The 23,470-nt window shown below is 41.6% G+C and overlaps 1 protein-coding gene across 5 annotated transcripts in view; it reads left to right on the top strand.

Annotated features, from left to right (window-relative positions):
* The window catches only part of DOCK2 (dedicator of cytokinesis 2), a 509,152-nt gene that overhangs the window by 465,136 nt on the left and 20,546 nt on the right, over positions 1–23,470 (top strand). For all 5 annotated transcript variants that reach the window (XM_039483819.1, XM_039483820.1, XM_039483823.1 and 2 more), the window contains 6 exons: positions 1,305–1,446; positions 5,753–5,834; positions 9,935–10,019; positions 11,685–11,771; positions 21,031–21,207; positions 22,657–22,740. In XM_039483819.1, coding sequence (XP_039339753.1) covers positions 1,305–1,446; positions 5,753–5,834; positions 9,935–10,019; positions 11,685–11,771; positions 21,031–21,207; positions 22,657–22,740 — 657 coding nt within the window. The remainder of the gene's footprint in view (positions 1–1,304; positions 1,447–5,752; positions 5,835–9,934; positions 10,020–11,684; positions 11,772–21,030; positions 21,208–22,656; positions 22,741–23,470) is intronic.

Raw genomic sequence — 23,470 nt, forward strand, 5'->3', positions numbered from 1 at the left:
TTGTGTCTTTATTCTGATTTCCCTTGTAGACTAGAATACCCTTATAGTAGTAGTGATGGAGTAAAAAGGCCGCATGCTGAATCCTTACAAGATATTAAAAGTAGGCAGAGGCTGACCAAATGGTACATATTTCACAGACTAATGAAGGTACAGGGTACCAGGAAACAATACAATGGCATTTGGAGTTCATATCAAACCTTAAAATCTAGTTCATTTTCACACACCCTTGTAATTTTTGGTAGCTCTCATTATGAGCAAACAAAAGATGACATCTGAACTGCTCCTTAGCTACACCTGAAGGATGCGGGTCCACACTGCTGGGGGCTTGTCAGAGAGACAAGAGATAGTGCATGGAAAGCTTAGGTTAAGTCTACAGTGCTCCAGGACATGAAACACCTAATTGGTCGTGTGGACCCTGCAATTGCACACTAAGAGTATATCTACACTGGAGCTGGGAAACAAGCCTCCCAGCCTGTATAGGGAAACTGGTGCTAGCTCCACTCAAGCTAGTGCACTAATAGTAGCACGGATATTGTGGCTCCAGCAGAGACTTGGGCTAGGGTGAAATACACCCTCATGTTTGAGGAGCAATGCAATGCCTCCCTTCACCAGTTCAGCCTTACAGTCTGATTTTACATGGAGGACATTCAGTAGAACCCCTGCAGAGGTGAGAATTTCACCTTATTTTTAGGTTGTAGGTGTAAGGTATTTAGGTTAAAGTATTTCACTACTCACCTTAATTTAATTTAATAATATGAATTTTCCCACTGCTTCAAAAATTAACACGAGAATGGGTGTGTTTCACATATTTATAAGGACACCTGCTTCTTCCCTTCCTGATCTCGTCACACCAAGTACACTGAACGACAGACAAGAACTCCTTGGAATTGACTGTGCCGTAAATGAGAAGTTTATAATACTGGGGGAGAAGGATGGGGAGAAGAGAATTTATACATATATTATAAAGCAAGTCTCTTTCATAAAGGGGAAAGAAGAAAAGGAATTTTAATATTTCACCCACTTCCCCATTGCCTGTTTAATTACTACTGTAAAGGCACATTCTGAATTCAGCCTTTTTTCCTTCTTTCTGTCTCACACCATGAAGCATTTTCTCTGGGGAATCAGTGACACTTTCCTGGAGCTAATGGAAGTGGGTTATAATCAATTTTTTATATTTCTGAAACAATTAGAGGCCCCTATCAGGTTCAGAGACCCCACAGTGCTAGGCCCTGTGCAAACACACACACAGAGCCCCTGCCCCAAAGACTTTCTAGTCTAAGAAATCTAGTATTTGTCTCTTGCAGAACAAAGTATTCATCTACCGTGGGAAAGAGTATGAGCGGAGAGAAGATTTCCAAGCACAGTTGATGAGCCAGTTCCCAAATGCAGAGAAGATGAACACTACCTCAGCCCCTGGAGAGGATATGAAAAACTCTCCTGGTCAATGTATCCTTAAAGATAGGAATTTACAGAATAAGGAAAAAATTGTTTTGTCAAGGGAGTTTGATAGCAACACTGTTGAAGTTCAGGGTTCCTGTGAATCATGGTATGCAGCAATGGCAATCGCTGTTACTGAGATTGTCTCTCGGGGACTTGATCATTCAATGTTCTGAGTGTCTTGTGAGGTGCTGAGCATCCTCAAATCCTCTTAATGAAAAAACAGAATTGAGCTGCTTTGCTTGCCTGTAGATGTACTTGGTTCAGACCATTTTGCCAGTATTAGTAAGCAGATGTGGCTTCAAGACATACAAGGCTGGATGGAGAAAAGTTGTTCTCCCTTGCCAGAGAGGGCAGGACAAAAGGCAATAGGTTCAAACTGCAGCACAGCAGATTTAGATTGAATCTCAGGAAAATTTCCTAACTGCAAGAATAGTAGGACCATGGTACAGACTGCCTTGGGAGGTTGTGGAAGCTCCTTCACTGAAGGTTTATGAAAGGAGGTTGATAGCTATCTGTGTTAAGTGTTTTAAACACAACACATCCTGCATCTTGGCAGGGGGTTAGGCTAGATGACTTTTGCAGTCCCTTCTAATCTTATGATTCTAAGGTGGAGTTATGTTAAGTAGGAAGGTGCCTACAGGCAAGGGGCTCCTGTACAGTAGTATGGTGTAAATCTGTTGATTGAGGCAGTGCAGCACTGTGAACTAAATCACTATAAAATGATTTTATGGAAAGGCATGTGTTCAGCATGTGTGTGCAGTACCATGTACAGTAACTCCTCACTTCACATTGTAGTTATTTTCCTGAAAAATGTGACTTTAAGTGAAACAATGTTAAGCGAATCCAATTTCCTCATAAGAAGGAATGTAAATGGGGGGGTTAGGTTCTAGAGAAATTTTTTTTTGTGATACTGTACAGTACTATAGTTGGGAGGTGCCCCCACCTTACCCCACACAGGCACAACCCACTGGCACTGGAGACAATGAGGCAGGCAAGGAGGCTGAAGGTCCGGTAGGCTAGGAGAAGCACATTGCACAGCAGCAGCAGCAGCTTCCCCTACTCTGCAAGCACCAGGGGCGGGGGGCTCAACCCTCGGCCTGCCCACGCCATCCCTTTCCCCAAGCCCCCACCCTTGACCCACCTCTTCTTCCCCCCTCCTTTAGTCTGCATGCCACATCCTCGCTCCTCCCCCCTCCCTCCCCTGCCTCCTGCCCGCGGCAATCAGCTGGCTTGCAATGTTCAGGGGACAGGAGGGAGGGAGAGCCTGAGCACCATCCTCGCTCCTCCCCCTTCCCTCCTGAACACTGCAAGCCAGCTGATTGCCGTGGGCAGGAGGCGGGGGGAGGCGGGGGAAGGCGCTGATCTGCGGGGTCTGCCGGCAGGTAGGAGGTGCTGGGGGGGGGCGTGTAGGGGAGCAGGCAGCCAAACAACATTATAGTGAAGCATTGCACAACTTTAAATGGAGCATGTTCTGTAATTGAGCAGGGACGTAAGAGTGAAACAATGTTAAGCAAGAGGATGTTAAGTGGGGAGTTACTATACACAACTCCCATTAATGTGAACAGCAATTATATGTCTAATTCCCTTCACATCATGCTGAAAACAGATTGTGGCAACTTTCTGTGGATAGGACTCTCTCTTACTCTGTGTCTCTACAGCACCTAGCACAATGGGCCTCTTGTTCTGTTGTGGAACTTCACACTGCAACCAATGGTAAAACTCCCATTGGTTTCAATAGGAGCAGAGTTATGCCAACATTGATGGTTCTTAAAAATCCCACCCTAAAACTTCAAAAATTTTGGTCTAAGTTTAGGAAAACAAAAATCTGCAAATGTTTGTGGGTACATATGACCTGGTGGGTTTTTTTTTTGTTTAAACTGGCTAACTTGCCTAAGTACACTGGTCTGAACTGGAAAAGCGAAAGGAAGAACAGTTAGCGATTAACTAGAGCAGGAGTTCCCAAACTTGGTTCGCGGCTTGTTCAGGGTAAGCCCCTTCCTGCAGCTCCCATTGGCTGCGAATGGCGAACCGTTGCCACTGGGAGCTGCGAGTGGCCATACCTGCGGATGCTCAGGTAAACAAAGTGTCTCACAGCCCACCAAGGGCTTACCCTGAACAAACCGCGAACCAAGTTTGGGAACCCCTGAACTGGAGGTTGCAAATTGAAGAAAAATATATTCTGTTCTGAACTGGTAATAGATAGAAACTGCACTGACCTTGAAAAGAGGGTGATGCTAACTGTCATAACCTGTGTGGAACAGACAAAATAAGATGGACATGATGTTCCACTGACTATTATTAGTTCAGTCAAAATCTGAAACCTGCATGGCTAAAATATTCCTACATTCCTCACAGGACTGAGCGCCAGCAAACATTGTTATTTTTTTCGGGATGTGCAACAGATGCACTGTATGACCTGGAGCAAGTTGCTTCCCCTCTTTGTCCCTCAGTTGTAAAAAAGGAGAGTAAGGATTTTTATACCGCACAGGAGAACTGTGAGGATGAATTCCTATTGTTTGGCAAGCACTTTGAGAGGCTCAGGTGGAGAGCTGTCAGTGCAAAGTGTTGTTATTAAATACAGTTCATGCATGTGGGCTGTCTGTAACATCCGATGTTATGAACTGCTAAATTTAGTTAATATGGTGAGAAAGCACATGAATTATCAGTATTATTTACATCTTTCCAATATTTCTTGGTTCTTTTCATTCCCAGGACATTTCTGAATTATAAGAAAAGACAATATTTTGTCGAAACATCATAAATATAAATGTTTCACTATTCAGTTAGTTATTTTGTACTATGCTTTTTAATGGCCCGACTCGCTTACTGAACATGCACCTAAAGTCTTGTAACCATTATGCATATCTTTTAAGAATACTTCAGAACAGGTTGTCGAGATATCATCTGTTCCTTTCTCAGTCCCAACACTCATGGGGGTGGAGGGGAAGCACTTAAAGAGAAGCTCTTATTGTACTTCATTTATCCTCCACCCTCTCTTCAAAAAACATACTTTAGCGTACAGATGTGATAGCTTTTGAAATCCACCCCACCTTTTGCTACCTGCTGGGCATCATTTCAGAAGTCTATTGTAAGAACCAAACACTCTTCATTTTTATTTGAACAGTATATTGTAATTGTCCTCAAAAGCTGCACACAACAATGATTGGAGCTACATCGGCTGGCTTCCTAGAACTGCTTGTAAATAAATCATGCACATGCTTTTCTAACACTTGAAATCTAAGTTTAAATCTACTTAGTCACTGACATGTCTTGTCTCACCAGCTTGGGTATTTTCTCTCCTTCTCAAAAAACACACCGGTGGCACAGTGACATAATTCTGAACAATATTCTCCCTTCATCCCCAAAATGTACCTGTATTACTGCACTTAGGGCTTGTCTATATAATTAGCTAGTGCTCACCAGCATGTTGTGCACTAACTAGCCAGGTGGATTCTGGTGCATGCTAAAAGTTTCCTAGTTGTCCTGTGGTACTATGTTAACACACACTAGGAAACTTGTGCTGCACACCAGCAGGGTCCACACAGGCCAGTTAATGCACAACATGCTCTGGCTGGGTAGATGAAGAAGGCAGTATCTCGGGGAAGAAGCCTAAGAACTATGGTGCCATACCAGGGTTGTGATAAGAACTCAGGACTGTATACTTCAGAAGAGGGGACAGTGTGTGTGGCTCAGCCAGAGGGCTGAGCTGCCAAAGACTAGCTGAGAGAACCAGTGTCCGGGGTGGGGTGCTTGCAAGAGGCAGGCACCACCCTGATGTAAGACCAAAAAAGAAAAGCAGGCTCACACTGACCTAACCGAGGGAAAGGGGGCCATCCACGAGAGGTGGGGACCCCCCCCAACCCATGAAAGAACTGTGTTTGTGTGCACTATTGGCCAGAGAATAGGGGCCATGCACAAGAGGCGGGTGCCGACCCTGTTACAGACACACAGTCATTTGGACAAAGATCTAAAACTTGAAACATCATGACATTTTGTCAATCGATGCCACGCGCTATGCCTATGTCAAAGTTAAGTAATGAAAATATGTGTATCAAATAGTCTTTGTTTTGTAATACAATAAACTATTCAGTGTGATAAATTAACTCACAGGCACTCTAACCTAACAGTAAACCTACTCAGATAACTGATACCGTATTGTATATATCTCAAAATTAGTCTGTTTTTTCAGTGTTAACGCTAAATATTTCCTCTCTAGAATAAAAATCTTAGGAAGATTGCTCTTGGACAATATGTTCTTTGTTTTCCAGGATATATAATATCTTTCATATGTCCTTAACCTGTGTGATTTTAGATATTCAGTGCTTTACTGTGCAACCAGTTTTGGAGGAGCATACCAGATTCAAAAATAAGCCAGTACCCGATCAAATAATAAAGTAAGTTTATTTTTGTTGGATAAATGTTACCATAAAAGGTGTGACAGTCTGGGTTAATAGTCTAAAGAGAACTAATTAGTTTATTAATACAGCCAATTTATTGGTGAGCCAAGGTGCATTCACTTATCTCAATTACTAAATTTATTTTTCCTGACATTTCAGAGACCCTCATCAGCTATCTAAACACTACCGTATGCTTACAGAAAAAGCCCAACTTACTCTGGCTTTGCGGCCAAATTCTGTTCTAATATATACGCACTGCAGCTTCATTGATTTCAGTGGGACTGAACGTTTGTGTGCCAGGGTAGTGTTTTGCCACAGTCTGCTTTTCTTCTCCCTAAAACACAGGTCTCAGCCTCTTATCCCAGTTCCCTGGGGAAATTGCAGGGGATGGAGGATGTGTTTTTTTTTTCTAGAACAGAACATGAATTTGTATACTTGTCTGACCTCCAAATCAATGCCACTGTTTTTGCTAATACACTTCCTCACAGCCTATAAGGTGAGGTGCAATGGGAACTGGAAGCAAACAAATGTTAGTTCCTTCAAATTCTCTCCAGACACTGCTTATTTAAAGCATTGGCTAAGAGCAGCAGCAGTAGGGAACTAGGGATAGGTTTAGATTAAAAGAAGATCTACCTGGCTCATAGCAATAACCACCTAAACAAACACACACAGGTGAGCACTGGGGGCAGCAGAACCAATATTAGTAGAGGAGCAGAGGCAGGTCAAGTTTAAAAACTACTTTATATGCCATTGTAGCCTCAGGGGCATTGCTCCTCTCCCTCTCTTCCCAGTGATGTCACCTCTGGTGGTTTCAGAAACACCAAGACAGCATCTCTACAACTGCTGCCTTTCTGTTCTTCCACCATGCCTAATTCAGAGAGCTGTGGAGCTCCAGGAACAGTGACACCACTCATCCTGCTTGCCCTTCCTGCCTGAGACAGCTGCTGTCACCTCTGAACAGTAAAACTCACTAGTGTTTGCATGGCACTCTCTTACTTTCTATAATTTTCCCAGCATGTCTACTCGTAATTATTTTGGGGTCCTTCCTAACACCTTCCTTCCCTGCGTATCCTCTCCTGAGTAATACTCTGATCTGGCTCTTCCCTCAGAAGCCTGCTCCCTGAGTTCATAGACTGGGGAGGGAGAATCCTGCTGCCACCTGGTGCCCCAGGGTGCGTGGATCTTCCTCCTAAGTCCAAGTCTGGATTGGATTCACAGACCTCACCTCCCTCCGTACCAAGTTGCCGGGGATTCACAATACTCCTGGGAAGTCTTTTGTTCCCGGGGACTGGCTCCATCCCTCGAAAACTCTTCCTTCCCAGAAACACACCTGAGTCCTGATGTCCCACATGTTAATCATCTAGCTGATCCAGTTTCAGATCTCTTATTGCTACTAGTAGTCCTAGGAAAAAGTGGTCAAAACTGAATTCCCTTTTCAGTGTGCCCTTGCTATTGAAGTAAGACAGATAACGGTAAAGCTTAGCTTAACGTAGAGGTGAATTGCTGGTGTTCCTTGTATTGGTTTAGAAGGCTTTGATTCAACAGGAAGAAAAATGAATATCTTTAATGGAGTGGAAATATGCTAGCTTGGTTCAAATCTGCCCTCAGGAGCAACTTTCACCCAACCTATTCAGCTGTCATATATGGCAAGGATATTAGCACTATACATGCTCTCCTTGGAGCTGATCAGTGATAGGTAACATCTTCTTTTCAGGAATACACAGATAAGAGCCAATTATCCTTATCTTTTTAGTCTAATCCTGTTCAGGCAGCTTAGCAGAACTATAAGACTCAGTGATATCTTCTTAGTTGAATAAAAGGGTCTTGATTCTTAGCTAAGAGAATTTTCTGAAAGCAATGTGAGGCAGCTGCATTTTGCTTGAGAAGGAGATGTCACACAGTTCCACATTTGAAGGAATGTGGGGTTACCTTTAACAATATTGGCATTAAGTCTCTTCAAAAAGAAGGCTGAAAGTTCAACAGCTTTTCATTATCTTATTAAATACAGTTAGAATCCATTGCCTGGCTCCTTCTGATTTATAAACTGTTCCACGGGCTTTTGTTACATTCAGAATGGATTACTGCAATTCTTTGTCTGCAGGTTTGTCGGTAGCATGTTTGCAGATATTGCAACTAGTCCAGAATGCAATAGCATGAATGAGCCCACCTAAAACAAAGGATGGGAACAAGAACATTTCTCTTATTTTGAGATAAAATGTAATTTGTTGCTGCCAGTTTCAACTTGAATTTATTTTATAATTGGTGACTGACAAGCACCTCAGTGAATCTGTCCTTCGTTCACTGGACTTTGCAGTGCCAGCCATAGTTTGAACTTGGTGACTGTAAAAGACTCTTGAAATCCCCTACATAAAGGAAAATCTTTTGCCTTATTTAAGATTTTGTAATCATGTCTCAGCTGCAGAACTCAGCCAAACTGCACTAAATTTCTTCCACCAATAATAGGAAGGATTTATTTTTGAGGAGAGTACTTGTAACTATAATTCTTATTTGTAAGAGATATTAGTGTATTTGTTTTAGTAAAGTGGTTGAAAATTTCTGTCCTAAGAGGGGTTATATAAAATTATTTGAATTGATATACCTCTTTAATGAGTGATTTAGTAAAGAGGTGATTTCAGTGGTTGTCACCTAGTTCAGGAATCATACACTCCCAATAATGAGCAAAATGAGAGTGCTCTTTGGCCAGATTCAGCCCTCTGTTTTCTAAGCCTACTCTGCCAAAATACCAGATCATTTTTTAAGTTCTTTCTGGAAATATTTATGTAAGTTGCACCTAGACCTATAACATTGACTTTGCAGGGCAAAAACAATCTCTGCTTGGCTTTGCTAAATTGAATTCCTATAAATAAAGTCTCCTGGGCAGTACAATATTTAAAGGGCCAGGACTGTATATTTTGTGTTCTTTTCAAGTTACCTCCAATCCTCTATAATTGTATTTTAAAGTGGTTGGGGCGGAGGGCGCTGTATGTTCCTCTTGCAGTGCAACAGTAGTTGAAGATTATTTTTTAGCTAAGGAGATCATAGTATGAAAATGCACTGGATGCTACTGGTGTATTCGACCTTGATATTCCATTTCTATTAGAGTTTATTCAAAATCCATCCATATGTGAAAAGAAATAGTTGTTTATGGCTTCACATGTGTTGTAAGCAGAATTATCAGGAGATCTGATCAACTGATTTGGCATGGGACGTGTTTGAACAAGCACACATTTAAGTCCAAAACAAAATATCATCTACTCCACTTGATCACTTAGTGTTCTTAACAATATACAGTGCTTTGTGGGTCAATCCATAAAACATAATTCACAGGTGGGTGTCAATAAAAGCAAAAACCTCCTCTACAGCTTTCCCTAAGTATTTCAGCCATATTCTGAACCGCCCACATCCTCCAGGTCACAGTTGAGGCACATCAGTGATGAAACTTAGTGCTACTCTCCCTGTTTGGTGGATAAATGGTTTCAGTTTTCTATACTGTTACTGCCAGTGGTGAGCTGGAGCAGGTTCCCACAGGTTCCCAAGAACCGGTTGCTAAAATTAGACCTCCGTGGAGAACCGGTTGTTAAAGGGCCAGGGGGTGGGCAAAGAACTCCGGTCCGCGGGCTGGACCATCCTGTTGTTCCCAGGATTCCCAGCTGGGGAGGCTGAGGCTTCCCCGGCCCTTTCCCCCAGCTGCAGCGGGGCCAGCCACCGGCACCAGCTGGGCAGCTCAGCTGAGCTCCTGAGTCATCCTGCTGCTTTGAGCTGCTGGCAAGGTAAGGGGGGAGGGGGCTGCAAGCTCTAGAGTTGCCGGGGGGTCAAGTGGGGCAATTTTCCCCAGGCCCTGCAGGGGCCCCCGGCCCCACAGGTATGTGTCCCCCCGCCCCAGCCCCTCCCCCATTTCCCCCCCCCCTTAAATCAGAACTTTTTATAGGGAACCGGTTGTTAAGATTTTGGCAGCTCATCACTGGTTACTGCTGCACTTTTCATGAACACTAAATGACACTTAATTTAAAATCAGACAAAAAGAAAACCAGTTACTTTGATGGTGGGATCTAGCTGGGCTTGAATTATGTGTTTTACATCTTCTTTAAATCTTTCAGCTTTTATAAATCCAACTATGTTCAACGATTCCACTACTCAAGACCAGTCAGGAAAGGATCTGTTGACCCTGAAAATGAATTTGCTGTAAGTAACTTTTTGACATGGGAGGATCTTTGTAAAACATGTTGGAGTTGCTGTGGTTGTGAATTCAGAGCTTAATCCTTTAATAGTCTTTCCCAACTGCCCCACTATGGAAGGCCTAGTTTCAAGATCTGAAACAACCTATTTTCATTTCTACTACAGTACAGTTTAAATCTAGGGCTTCTCTATTTCTACATTACTTTTCAACATATTCTTGTGTTAGTCTATAAGGTGCCACAGGATTCTTTGCTGCTTCTACAGAACCAGACTAACACGGCTACCCCTCTGATACTTGACATTTCCTGATTTGTACCCTAATTTCCTATTTTATTATCGTAATACTTCATTGTTTGAATTTTAGGTAAAACCTCTACGTTAAGTAAGTTAAATACAGTTTGGATATGCAGGAAAGTTCTCTAGTAAAATTTTCTATTGTTAAACAAGACAAAATATAAATACATATCAATAAAATGCATCACCACTAGTACTTAATAACTGCTCCACTCATAAGCTACCAGTATGCGCTAAGGAGTGTAAATTGTCTGTTTTCATCGCTCATGTGAAGTGCTGAGTACTTGTATATGCCATACTGACTCACATCAGCTGTTCAATAATGCAACAACTACAAATAATGTTTATAGTTTTAATACACTTTGAGATATACAAGTGCTATAAATTATATAATTTTTATAATGTCATATACAGCAGTGTGGTAAGTTTTCTTACTTTAGAGGAATAAATATATAAAGTTTTATTATATCATAAAATTGTACAGTTGAGCGCTGTCAGGATATTGGTGGGGAAAACAAGTTAGGTTTTCAGATTTGTAAGAGCACCTTATTTCAAAATTGTAAGAAGCACTTAAATTATTTGTATTGTTCTGATCAGAGAATAACAGCACTAGCTAGTGATAAGTCTTGTGTGGGCAGGGACTGTACACACTATCCCAAACCCAGAGCACACGACACTAGCTGCATCCTGTACTCCCAGTTCTAGAACTTTAACATCCTGGTATGGTGATGTGGAATGGGTCTGAGAATCAGACTCTGTAGTAGCACATTGTGCTTTTTGAGGAAGGTAATTATTAGTATTTCTGTTCTGTTTTACATATGGGGCAGTTGAGACAGAGAGCCTGTATCTGCATTAGACTTGTTGTTAAAATTTCCCACTGTTACTACCACCAATTTGGCTCCCCCTGGTAACAATAATAGGAGGAACGTTAGGGTAGGCAAGCTATTAGTAGTTTAATCCACCATGTTGTCTAACCTGCTTACAGCAACAAAGTGGTTAAAATTCTGACACTCTGATACAGAACTCCTACTGCTGGTAGGACCAGTTGTTTTCCTTAAAGTTTCTTAATTCAGAGTAAAGAAGGCCAGAGTAAGTGATTTACCAGAGATCACACAGTCAATAGTGGCAGAATTGGGAATAGAAATTTGAGGGTTCCTTACCTTGTATAGACTGAGAGTTTAATGATGACCTAGTTTTGAAACAATAAACCACAAATTGCTGTGCTGGATTCCTTTTGCTGTGTCTTTCTGTGCACAAATTATTCTGTGTCATTTTTCTACCTAACTTTTTTTTTTGCAATGTAATTTCTATCAACTTCTATCCTGAAAAGACTAAGGTTTCAATCCTGTATTCTCTCTCTTTTTTTTTTTTTAACAGTCTATGTGGATTGAGAGAACATCATTTGTTACAGCTTACAAACTTCCTGGAATTCTACGTTGGTTTGAGGTTGTCTCCATGTCACAGGTGAGTATTTACATGCTAAGTATCCTGATATACAAATTAATTTATATAAAGGTAGTGTAGCAGTTCTAACACAGACTGATTTTCAGTTTAAATGGTTAATTTTTTTTATCTGTTTATTTTTATTTTCTAAATCTACTCACAAGACTGCTACTCTGTACATTTTAGGTTTTTTTGTCAAATCCCTGCAAGCTACATGGAAACTATTTAAAAACATTGTAATAGAAGCTCAAACTATATGTATACCCCAAATTAAAAAAATGCCACCATGGCTAAACAGCAGAGTGAAAGAGGCGGTTAGAGGCAAAAAGGCAATCTTTAAAAACTGGCAGTCAAACCCTATAGAGGAAAACCAGAAAGGAGCATAAACTCTGGCAAGTGAAATGCAAAAGTATAATTAGGCAGGTCAAAAAAGAATTTGCAGAGCAACTAGCAAAAGACACAAAAACTAACAGCAAAAAAAAAAAAGTAAGTACATCAGAAGTAGGAAGCCTGCTAACAATCAGAGAGGCCACTGGGGGTACATCTACATGGGTTTAAAAGACCTGCAGCATGGCTGTGGCTGGCCCGGGCAGATGACTCAAGCTGCCACGGCTTGAGCTTTGGGGCTGATTTGGGCTCAGGCTGGAGACTGAGTTCTCACAGCATCCCAGAGCTCTGGCTCCAGCCCAAGTCTGAACAGATACGTAGCAATTTTTCAGCACTGGAGCTCAAGCCCCACTGGCCTGAGACAGCTGACCTGGGCCAGCCACAGGTTTTTTATCCCTGTGTAGACAAACCCTGGATGATCAAGGTGCTAAAGGATCGCTCAAGGAAGATGGAGCTGTTGCACAGAAGCTAAATGAATTATCTGCATTGGTCTTTTCTGCAGCGGATGTGAGGAAGATTCACACACACCTGAGCCATTCTTTTAAGGTGACAAATCTAGGGTGAAAGACTGAGATGTCAATAGAGGTAGTTTTGGAATAAATAGATAAATTAAACATTAATAAGTTACTAGGACCAGATGGTATTCACCCAAGAAATCTGAAGCAACTCAATTATGAAATTGCAGAATTAACAATTCTGGTATGTAACTTATTTAAATCAGTGTCTGTCCCAGATGACTGCAGGATACCTAAGGTAATGCTGATTTTTTAAAAAAGGCTTTAGAGGAAATTCTGGTGCTTACAGTGTGATAAGCCTAACTTCCGTACCAGACAAACTGGTTGAAACAGTAGTAAAGAACAGAATTATCAGCCAAGGGGAAGGGGTGACACATCCAGCTCTTCGGCGGCAATTCGGCAGCGGGGCCCTCGGTCCCTCTCAGAGGGAAGGACCTGCCACTGAAGGGCCGCTGAAAAAGAAAGCACCGCCAATCATGGCTTTTTTCTTTTCCTCCTGCTTGGGGTGGCAAAAACCCTGGAGCCGGCCCTGTCCCCGGGTAATCCATTCTGGTGCTTCACCACCCTGCTAGTGTTTCCTAATATCCAGCCTAGACCTCCCCCACTGCAACTTGAAACCATTGCTTCTTGTTCTGTCATCTGCCACCACTGAGAACAGCCTAGTTCCATCCTCTTTGGAACCCCCTTTCAGGTAGTTGAAGGCTGCTATCAAATCCCCCCTCACTCTTCTCTTCTGCAGGTTAAATAACTCCAGTTCCCCCAGCCTCTCCTCGTAAGTCATGTGCCCCAGCCCCCTAATCATTTTTGTTGCCCTCCGCTGGACTCTCTCCAATTTGTCCACATCCCTTCTATAGTGGGGGGACCAAAACTGGACGCGGTACTCCAGGTTTGGCCTCACCAGTGCCGAATAGAGGGGAATAATCACTTCCCTCAATCTGCTGGCAGTGCTCCTTCTAATGCAGCCCAATATGCCGTCGGCCTTCCTGGCAACGAGGGCACATGGCTGACTCATATCCACAGACGAAGGTTTCTAACCATTAGAGGAGTGAAGTTCTGGAACAGCCTTCCAACGGGAATAGTGGGGGCAAAAGACATATCAAGACTAAGCTTGATAAGTTTATGGAGGGGATGGTATGATGGGATAGCCTAATTTTGGCAATTAATTGATCTTTATTAGGAGGTAATAAGCCCAATGGTCTGTGATGGGATGTTAGATGGGGTGGGATTTGAGTTACTACAGAGAATTCTTTCCTGGGTGCTGGCTGGTGAGTCTTGCCCAGATGCTCGGGTTTAACTGATAGATAAAGTTGTTGAACAAAACCAACCTCTGGGGCACTCTGCTTGATACCAGCTGCCAACTAGACATCGAGCTGCTGATCACCACCCATTGAGCCCGACAATCTAGCCAGCCTTCTATCCACCTTATAGTCCATTCATCCAATCCATACTACTTTAACTTGCTGGCAAGAATACTGTGGGAGACTATATCAAAGGCTTTGCTAAAGTCAAGATATATCACATCCACCACTTTCCCCATATCCACAGAGCCAGTTAGCTCATCATAGAAGGCAATCAGGTGGGTCAGGCATGACTTGCCCTTGGTGAATCCATGTTGACTGTCTGATCACCTTCCTTTCCTCCAAGTGCTTCAAAATGGATTCCTTGAGCACCTGCTCCATGATTTTGCCGGGGACTGAAGTGAGGCTGACTGGTTTATAGTTCCCTGCGTTCTCTTTCTTCCCTTTTTTAAAATATGGGCACTATATTTGCCTTTTTCCAATCGTCCGGGACCTCCCCCGATCACCACAAATTCAATACATTGAAATGATGAACAGCTCAGCCCTGCTGTGGTTAAAGATTACAACTCATATGATAAGGTACTGTCCTGAGACTCCCTGACAAAAGGATAAATAGTCTTAAATTACATTCAAGTGGTCATGGGCATGCTTCTTGGCTTTTGGCGTGAGGGCTTATCTACACAGACACACAGTGTGCAGCAAGCCAGAGTGTAAATCTACAGCACACTAGCTTTCCACACACTAACTGGCTGTTTGGACTCTGCACAAATAGTTCTGTAGTGTTAGCACAAGGTAGCAGGCTCCTCCAGATTTACACCCTGGCTTGCTGCACATAAAGTGTCTGTATGTTCAAGCTCTGAGGTATTGTTGGTACATGATGGGCCAAAGAAGTGCTGGAAATTGCTAGTACAAAAATAATTTGAGATTCCTTCAGTTTTACTGATTCTGACCTTCCTTGTTTTGAGGAGTTTGTCAATATTATTTGTACTTTATTTTAGTTTTTACCTGCTGTAATTGCACAAAAGTAGTTCTCAACATCATATTTATTACAGTCCCCTTGAATTGACACTGGTGATCTGAGATCATCTCAAAGAAATCCCTGTGGTGATGACTTATCATAAAATGTGATAATATAATTTCCCTATTACCAAAGGGACTACTAAGTTCTCAGAGGTATCCCTCTGATTTTTTTCATAAAATGCACAAAAGAATTTGGACAATTTTTAAAATTATTGTTCAGTTACCCTTCATGGTTTTTTTTCCTTTACTGTACAAGTGGTCACTTCCTTTCTTCAGGAGCCACCTCTATCAAAAAAATAAAAAAAAGAATAGAAGGAACAATAGGCACCTCTTACTCAACAGACTCCTTGTCTTATCGTTGCTTGCAGTAAACCAGCATGGGAAATTGGGAATTAGTTCAGTGTTGCACAGGGAACTCCGCCAATCCCCACAAAATGAATACACAAGCGATAGTCAGGCTGAGGCTCAGGAGCTGCAAGTGGCTCTTTAATGTGTCTCCTGTGGCTCCTTGCAGCACATGGTATTAACCCACTGTGTGATTTAATTATTAACCAATCTAAGTCATTAACTATTCAGGATGCTTTTACTATATTATTAACCAATTGTAGAATACTTGCTCAGTCATTTTGCTGTGAGAATAATATATATAAAATAGTAAATGAAATAATGAATTCACACAACTGTGGCTCTTTTAGGTGATGTTGATCACTAATTTGGCATCACTGGAATACACACATGTAGATGCACTAAAAGAGACAAGACCGTTAGAAAATATCTGACATGAAGCTTGAAAAAGCAGTTGGTGGGGAAGAGAGTTGCAATAGGTCAATAATGTGTGACCACTGGTAATTAATACCGAGGGTCAATGTTGGGATATTGAAAGTCTTTTTCCTGAGTGTCTGGCTGGAGAGTCTTGCCCGCATGCTCGGGGTTCAGCTGATCTCCATATTTGGGGTCGGGAAGGAATTTTCCTCCAGGGTAGATTGGCAGTGGCCCTGGAGGTTTTTCGCCTTCCTCCGCAGCATGGGGCAGGGGTCGCTTGCTGGAGGATTATCTGCTACTTGAAGTCTTTAAATCAGGATTTGGGGACTTCAACAGCTGAGTCAAGGGAGAGAAGTATTTCAGGAGTGGGTGGGTCAGCTTTTGTGGCCTGCATCTTGCGGGAGGTCAGACTAGAGGATCATAATGGTCCCTTCTGATCTTAAGTTCTATGATTCTATGATTCCTAACCTGCTGCCTTAACAGTTTTTTTTTTAAATTTGATCTACTAAAAATCCCATTGACCATAAAACTGGACATCACTTCAGATCCAGGATCTCAAATGTCCTGCTAAAAGAAATCTGGCCTATGAAGGATATAGGAGCTTGATTCAAGGGAAAGGAACATCAGTCCATCCCACAAAAGGCCTGCTCAAAGCTAAATGGAAGCTCTGATTAATACAGCCAGCTGCACAGAAATGGAATGTGAAGTTTTTATTGCTTCTTCAGACCCATATTAGAACTATCACAGCAGGTTAAAATCTTTACATCTTGAGTGTTCTATAAATTTTATAAAGTACAACTCAGGTGGTTATTAACAGTCAGGAATTGGAATTCCATTGTTTAGCCAAGCATAGCTTTTATAGCCTAAAAGAACACAGGAGATTTAATACTTAGAAAACCTATGGACCCCAAAGTTTGGCCAGCTTCATTGAAAAGTTTTAGCTGGGGCTCAACTCTAGACAAACCCCATCATTTTTTCAGCAGTGCAAAGGAATGATTATTTATTTTGAGATGGAAACATGCAGAAAACTTAGTGATTTTATTTGAGTTGAAGCCCTGTGAACCATAATACTTTGACTAAAACATTTTGAATTTAAATGACTGAATTTCACAGAACTCTGAATGTACATTTTAGAGTATTATATTATATACTGTATATAGGCCAATTATAAATATTATCTGGTTTCCTTCTTATATGTCACATTCATCAACATATTAGGATCATATTGTAAAATCCCCACAAAGTTTTTGCCTTCAGGAAAAACTGCATTTTAAAAATATTTCCTTGGCAACTTATATTTATAACCAAGTATAGAGATGTGAGTATGACACTGTCAAATTAAAATTCATTCTTAAAAGAAAAACTTCCTTATGTATGTTAATAGCAATACCCTAAATTATTGCAAAGAAAAATAAAATATAATTTCCTTTACCATATATAGAGGACTTTTTTTTTGGCATGTCATTTATTTTTGAGAATATTAACAGTATTAACATACCTCCCAGTATTTCATGTGGCTAGAGCAGGACACAGCACCACTCAGGTTTGGCCTCTCTGCCCCTCTGTAGATGGAAAAGCTGATAGGCCAGACTTGAGTGGCACTGTGACCCCATGCTCCAAGTTGCAATGCCACTCAGTTTGGGGACCTTCTCAAATGGAGGGCCTGGGGCAAACAAATGGCTCCTTCCCCTGGGCAGACTTGAATGTGGGAAATTTTCACTTCAACGGGCACAGGGGGTTCTGGGGCTGAATATCGGACAGTGCCATGAAAACTAGGACTGTTGGGAGATCTGATGTTAGGGGTTCAAACCTGTATCTAATTAATTTTTCCCTAAAATTATTTCTATTAAAAGCTTTTACAAAAAAGGAAATATATTTTGTCCCATATTACCTGACTCTAACCTCCATTTTCCTCCTGTTCCAGACCCACATCGCTCAGGCCCTGTGTGCTACCCATTCTCCTCTTTAATGCTCCCGGGGTCTGCTCCACACCAGTCCATCTTTTTTTTAACAATCCCTCCTGTCCCCGGCACAGCCTCCCTTTCTTCCTCATATCCTTTATCAGAACTCCCTTGTTAGCTTTCCGTCAGTATCATCTATGCAGGTGCCACATGGTCTTGAACCCCATCATTGTTTAACAACCTAAAGAGCACTGAACAAAGCCATAGAAATGACCTGAGTTCTGTGAACACTGATGTTCTCCCCAAGAGCAGTGTTGCTTTTTTCTTTCTTTTATATGGTCTCTTCTCCTTCCCCTTCCTCTTGTCATCTCCCATTACATCATTTGTCTACTGGAGACTTGAAGCTCCTTGGGGCAGGGACCTTCTCTTTTATCTGTCTGAAGTGTCACATATGCTTATGCCATTATACATGCAACACCACTCTCTTGAAATTTTAAGGCTTAAATCAACATCAAGTTAACTAAGGGCTTGTCTACATAGTACAGCAGTGAGCACTAGAGGGGTGTGAATTCTAAAGCACACTGCTGTGTTGCATATTAATTAGCCCTTGTAGATCCTTCTGGTGTGCGCTAAAAAATTACCTAATGTGCATTACCTCAGTACTGTTGAGAAATTTAGCATTTATCTAACAATCTGATCTCACTGAGACAGTACTACACTAATGCACACTAGGGAGCTTTTAGTCCACACCAACATGGATTACACAGCCCTGCTAGCATGCCAAACTGTTTGGTACACTTGAAAATTTATATCCCTCTAGTGTGCTTAGCTACACCATGTAGACAAACCCTAAGAAGCCACTATTTAATTTGCAACTGTTACATTACATCTAAATCACCGGCAGGAGAATACTGTGGGGGCTGGACAGAGACCCAAGAGGTTCCTAAATTGGGATTTGTCTTAAGCATTAGCCCTTTGTTGCCCATATACTTAAGGTTAAATAGCTATTTATACTGATAGTGTTACTTTCTATATAACCAACAAGTGGCTAAAGAAGCAAAGCATATCTTGGTGCAGTTTTACTGCCATGATAACAGATAACCCCATTTACATTCTGATCTTACATTGGAGCACAGTGCTGTACCAGATTTAGAAGGGGAACATGGTACTGTGTGATCACCTATTTCCCTCCTTTCTTCTCAGACAACATGACTATGAGTCAGGGGCGGCTCTAGGCATTTCGCCGCCCCAAGCACGGCAGGCAGGCTGCATTCGGCGGCTTGCCTGCGGGAAGTCCGCTGGTCCCGCGGCTTCGGCGGACCTCCCGCAGCCGTCCACCGAAGCCGCGGGACCAGCAGACCTCCTGCAGGCAAGCCGCCGAAGGCACCCTGCCTGCTGCCCACGCGGCGCCGGCAGAGCGCTCCCCCCCCACGGCTTGCCGCCCCTTGGCGTGCTGGGGCCTGGAGCCGCCCCTGCTATGAGTGCATCTCTGCACCTCCTGTCCCACTTTGAGCATTGGCACAATGTCCATCTTTTTATGATGGTAGCCAGCTCTCCCACACACCCTGCAACAAGAGAGAGAACAGACATGCTGCTGGCTATAAATAAGATATAGAAAAAAATCAGCTTTTCTCTTACTCTTCCCTGTTTTGGCAGAACCCAGTTCACTGCCACATGAATGCAGACAACGAAAGATCTTGTTATGAGAGACCTGATGCTGTTACATTAGTTCTAGCACAGACATCAAACCCATTATGTTTTTTATCTAAGAAATGAAAATGACCAAGGAGTGGGGAAGTGTCAACAGATGTTAGAGAAATTCATCATCTATGATACAATAAGATGTTTGAGTTACTCCCTTGAATATTTCATTCCTCAGTGCTGGATGCCTGCATTTCAAAAAAACATGTCCTGCTAGAGCAAGAAATCACTAACGAGTTCTACTTTTTTTTCCCCTTTTCTTATATTTTCTTTTCCCTTGTTCTTGATTACAAAGGACAACTGCATGAAAGCAACATCTTGGTTTCCTAGGAGTTCATTTGCTCCTGCTGCTATTCTTTACCTGAAGTCATAATCTTCTGTTTCTGACATTTCATTTGGTTACTTTGCTATTGATTATAATTTCAGAGGCATATACAAGGGGATTATGAATTCAGAGGTGGAATATGCAACAGTAGTGGGAGTATTCTTTAAAAACCCTAATCCTGTATTTTATTCAGATGTCCTGAGGAGAGGATTGCATAAAAATACACAAAAGATATAGAAGAAGGTTTGCTTTTTCAATTATTTTTTTTCTGCTGTGATGGATCAGTTCTTCACTCCCCTTCACCTCTCCTCTACACACACATACATATTATTAAAACTGTTCACTTTGAAAAATATTTGCACTTCCTCAGTGCTCTCAGAACAATAATAGAAAGCACAGGAGATATTACACAATGGATCTATATCTGTACAGCATTCTTGAGAGCTGGCTGAAAAGCACACCTGAGCCCTATGTGGTGTCATCTAATCCAGTTGGACACTGGTTTAGCAGGAGGCCTGGGAAGTTTTAGGAGTCAGCATGAGTAGTTACAATTTTTGTTTTGTTTTTTACATTTCATTAGACAAAGATGATGCCTCTGCCCTAGGGATGGATTAATTTATTGTATCTACCTGGTATGAAAGTCCCAGTGTACGATTCCAGAAAATCCAGTCCTGTGGAGGCCAACCTACTCTTTTCCAGACTTTCTACCCAGATTTACCAAGTTACTGAGACTCCATGCTCCTGGTCATTTTCATGGCTGGGCAGAGTATTTCTCAGGCAAGATGGGTACTTAAACTGGTAGGCATACTCTGAAGCTTTCATGATAGGTATTAAAAATGCACCATCAATGTGGTCAAGCTTTCCTCTCCTTTGCTTCAAGATTAGAGCTTTTCCTTATATTAATCAGGGTTGTGGGACTGTTGATATGGATTGACCTCAGATTCTGCTCGAACCTCTGAGGTTCCAGAATACTCATGGTGACTTAGTGCTTAGTTATTTTCTCATGATTTAGTGGAAAATTATACATTCTGCTCATGAATAGCAGCAATCATGAATAGCAAATGCATTTGGTGAGCAATCCACAAACCAACATTCGTTCATTCCTCAACAAAGGTACCATGCAACAAACAAGTAAAAATCAAACTCTTTTTGTGAACAAGTAGTGAACAGAAACTAGGGTTTAATTTGTTGAATGAATTGTTGCCCATGATTAGTTTTCCAGAGGCATATACGAATATTCACCGAAAAGAGGGTGGGGGGGAAGCTTTCGCTGAGCAGATGATTTTCTCTGGGCTTGCTACTGTATCAATGAAAACCAAGAAAAATTTAAATCAAATAGACACATTAAACATTCCTCCTCTTATTTCATAGGCAACCATTAGTCCGCTGGAGAATGCCATTGAGACAATGTCAATGACAAATGAGAAAATTTTGATGATGATTAACCAGTACCAGAGTGATGAAAATCTTCCCATTAACCCTCTCTCCATGCTTCTGAATGGAATTGTTGATCCAGCCGTCATGGGAGGCTTTGCTAAATATGAAAAGGTAATGATTTTAATAGCTTTAAGACCATCTTCACAGATTTTTCTATTCTCAGTAATGATGATAGCTCTGTTTCTGCTTGTTTAGTGATTGTCAAAAACTGCGGTGGGAGATAGTAGGATGGGGACAAAGAAAGGCTGAACCTCATTAATTTGAAGATCCTCAGAATCCGGTCGTGTCTGACTTAGTCTTCTTTAAAAGTTGACTCTAACATGGATGTAAGACTGATGCTCAAAATTAATTGCAGGCATGGGGGTTTCCATGTAAGTGTGATATGGAAGGATATGATTACACATGTTCTAATGAAATAGCCTTCCATGCCTCAACTGGTTTGGTCTGGGGTAAATCATCGCAAGTTCTTCTTCTAGCAGTCTAGCAGACTCAGAGTCAGTAAATCTCTTACCTTGTTAACTGCATTTTCCAGTAATTGCAGTCTTCACAAGGCAGTTTTTGTTGTAAAGAAATGTATTCTGTTAGAACAACAGGGTACATGGAGACGCAGCTCCTTAAGGAACTCAGTTATTGAAGACAATAATTCCAAGACAGCCTCATAACAAAAATTTTAGAAGGGATATTAAATCTCATCCTTCAAGGCTTAAGACAATCTCTATTAGAGATAACAATGAGACTTAATTATCACATATCTGTGGTGCTCTTGCACCTTCCTGTGAACATCTAGTGCTGGCTTCTATCAGGCCATCTAGTCCAGTATCTGGTCTCTATCTTCATATATTCCCGAGCAATGGAAACCTCTCTGACCAAACCTATAAATGTCCTGGAAGGTCTCTAAATCATTTAAAAAAGGCATTCATCTGCATTATATTCACCAAACCTGCAGTGAGGCAATCTGTCATAACACAGCTGCATGTTTACTTACTACCTTTACTTTGACCAAGAGGGATTTTACAGCTAAATGGCTGGCTGGGTGTCCATCAAAGGGAGCTGTTCCCCATCCCCAATGTATCACAGGTGCCGTGAGTAATGGCTAAACTTATGAATTGCATTGGTATTGGTCTGTGTCCTATAGCGGCAGGTGGAAAAATTTAACTGTTATCCAACTGATCATCCAGGAGGTACCATTATGTTAGCTAAACAACAACAAAAAAGGTACCATTCATTGATGGATAAATTATGGCACTCCAAATACTTGGTACCCCTAACTGAAGTGTTAGTTAAAAAACTTGAAAACAAGAGGTTGGCTTTTCAAGATTGTGGTCCTGAGCTCAAATGTGTTAAATGGACACTGAAAATATTTGAACAAATAAAAACTCCCTTTGATCCTCAATTGGTTTACTAACAAAGCATCACCACAAGCAGCTGCTCTAGAGGAAAGCGGATGTTTTATCATTCAACTAGAGATAGAGTTCTATAGTGATCAGTGACTCACACTGGAGAAAATGTTGATTCCTTTTTGTGTTAAGAAGGACTGAATGATTTCTATGCCCCTCGCAGGCTTTCTTCACCGATGAATATGCCAAAGACCATCTAGAGGATCAAGAAAAGCTGAACCGACTCAAAGACCTGATTGCTTGGCAGGTAATGCCATACTGTCAACAATTTTCTGAGATTTACTTGGCTATTCTTTTTTTCCATTTATCAGTTTTCTTTCCATTGGGAGAGTGTAATGTGACTTAAATGGTTCTGTCATTTTTATTTGTATGTTTCCCTCTCCTGCTTTTTTAAAAGGAAAAAAAATCAGCATTATAGCTAGAAACTATCAGATTTGCTACATTACCAAAGATTTTTACAATGGGTTCCTACTAAAGTGTTCCCTTTACCCTGTGATAAATCTCCTGTCCTGGGCACATGTGGGATTGCAGAGAGGAGGTATGAGAGGTATTAATTTGAACCTATTCAGGCAAAAATGCTCTCTCAAACACAAAAGGAAGCTTACACCACTTGGCAAATGTTAACATATATAACTGGAAATCTGCTTTACTGACAAACTTATTGAGATTCTGGATCAAATTACACAGCCAAGATTTGTTATCTTCTGAAATGGAGTGGTGCAGATAAAACTTTGTAGGGGATCTAGAGATAGCCTCCTCTTTATTTTTTAAACAACTGACATTTTTGTGAGGTTTGATCCATTCCAAATTGAATACATTTTCTCCTGCAGAGTACATTTTAATTTTGAGGAGGGACTGGTTAGCAGTGTCTGGAGAAGGGTGGGTGAAACACCACCAGACTCTGAGAAATCTCCTGACAACCTCCAGACAGTTTGAGGGCAGAGCTTTAACAATAGGCCACAGAGATACCCCCTCCA

This window comes from Mauremys reevesii, linkage group 8, assembly GCF_016161935.1.
Source record: "Mauremys reevesii isolate NIE-2019 linkage group 8, ASM1616193v1, whole genome shotgun sequence".
NCBI lineage: Eukaryota > Metazoa > Chordata > Testudines > Geoemydidae > Mauremys > Mauremys reevesii.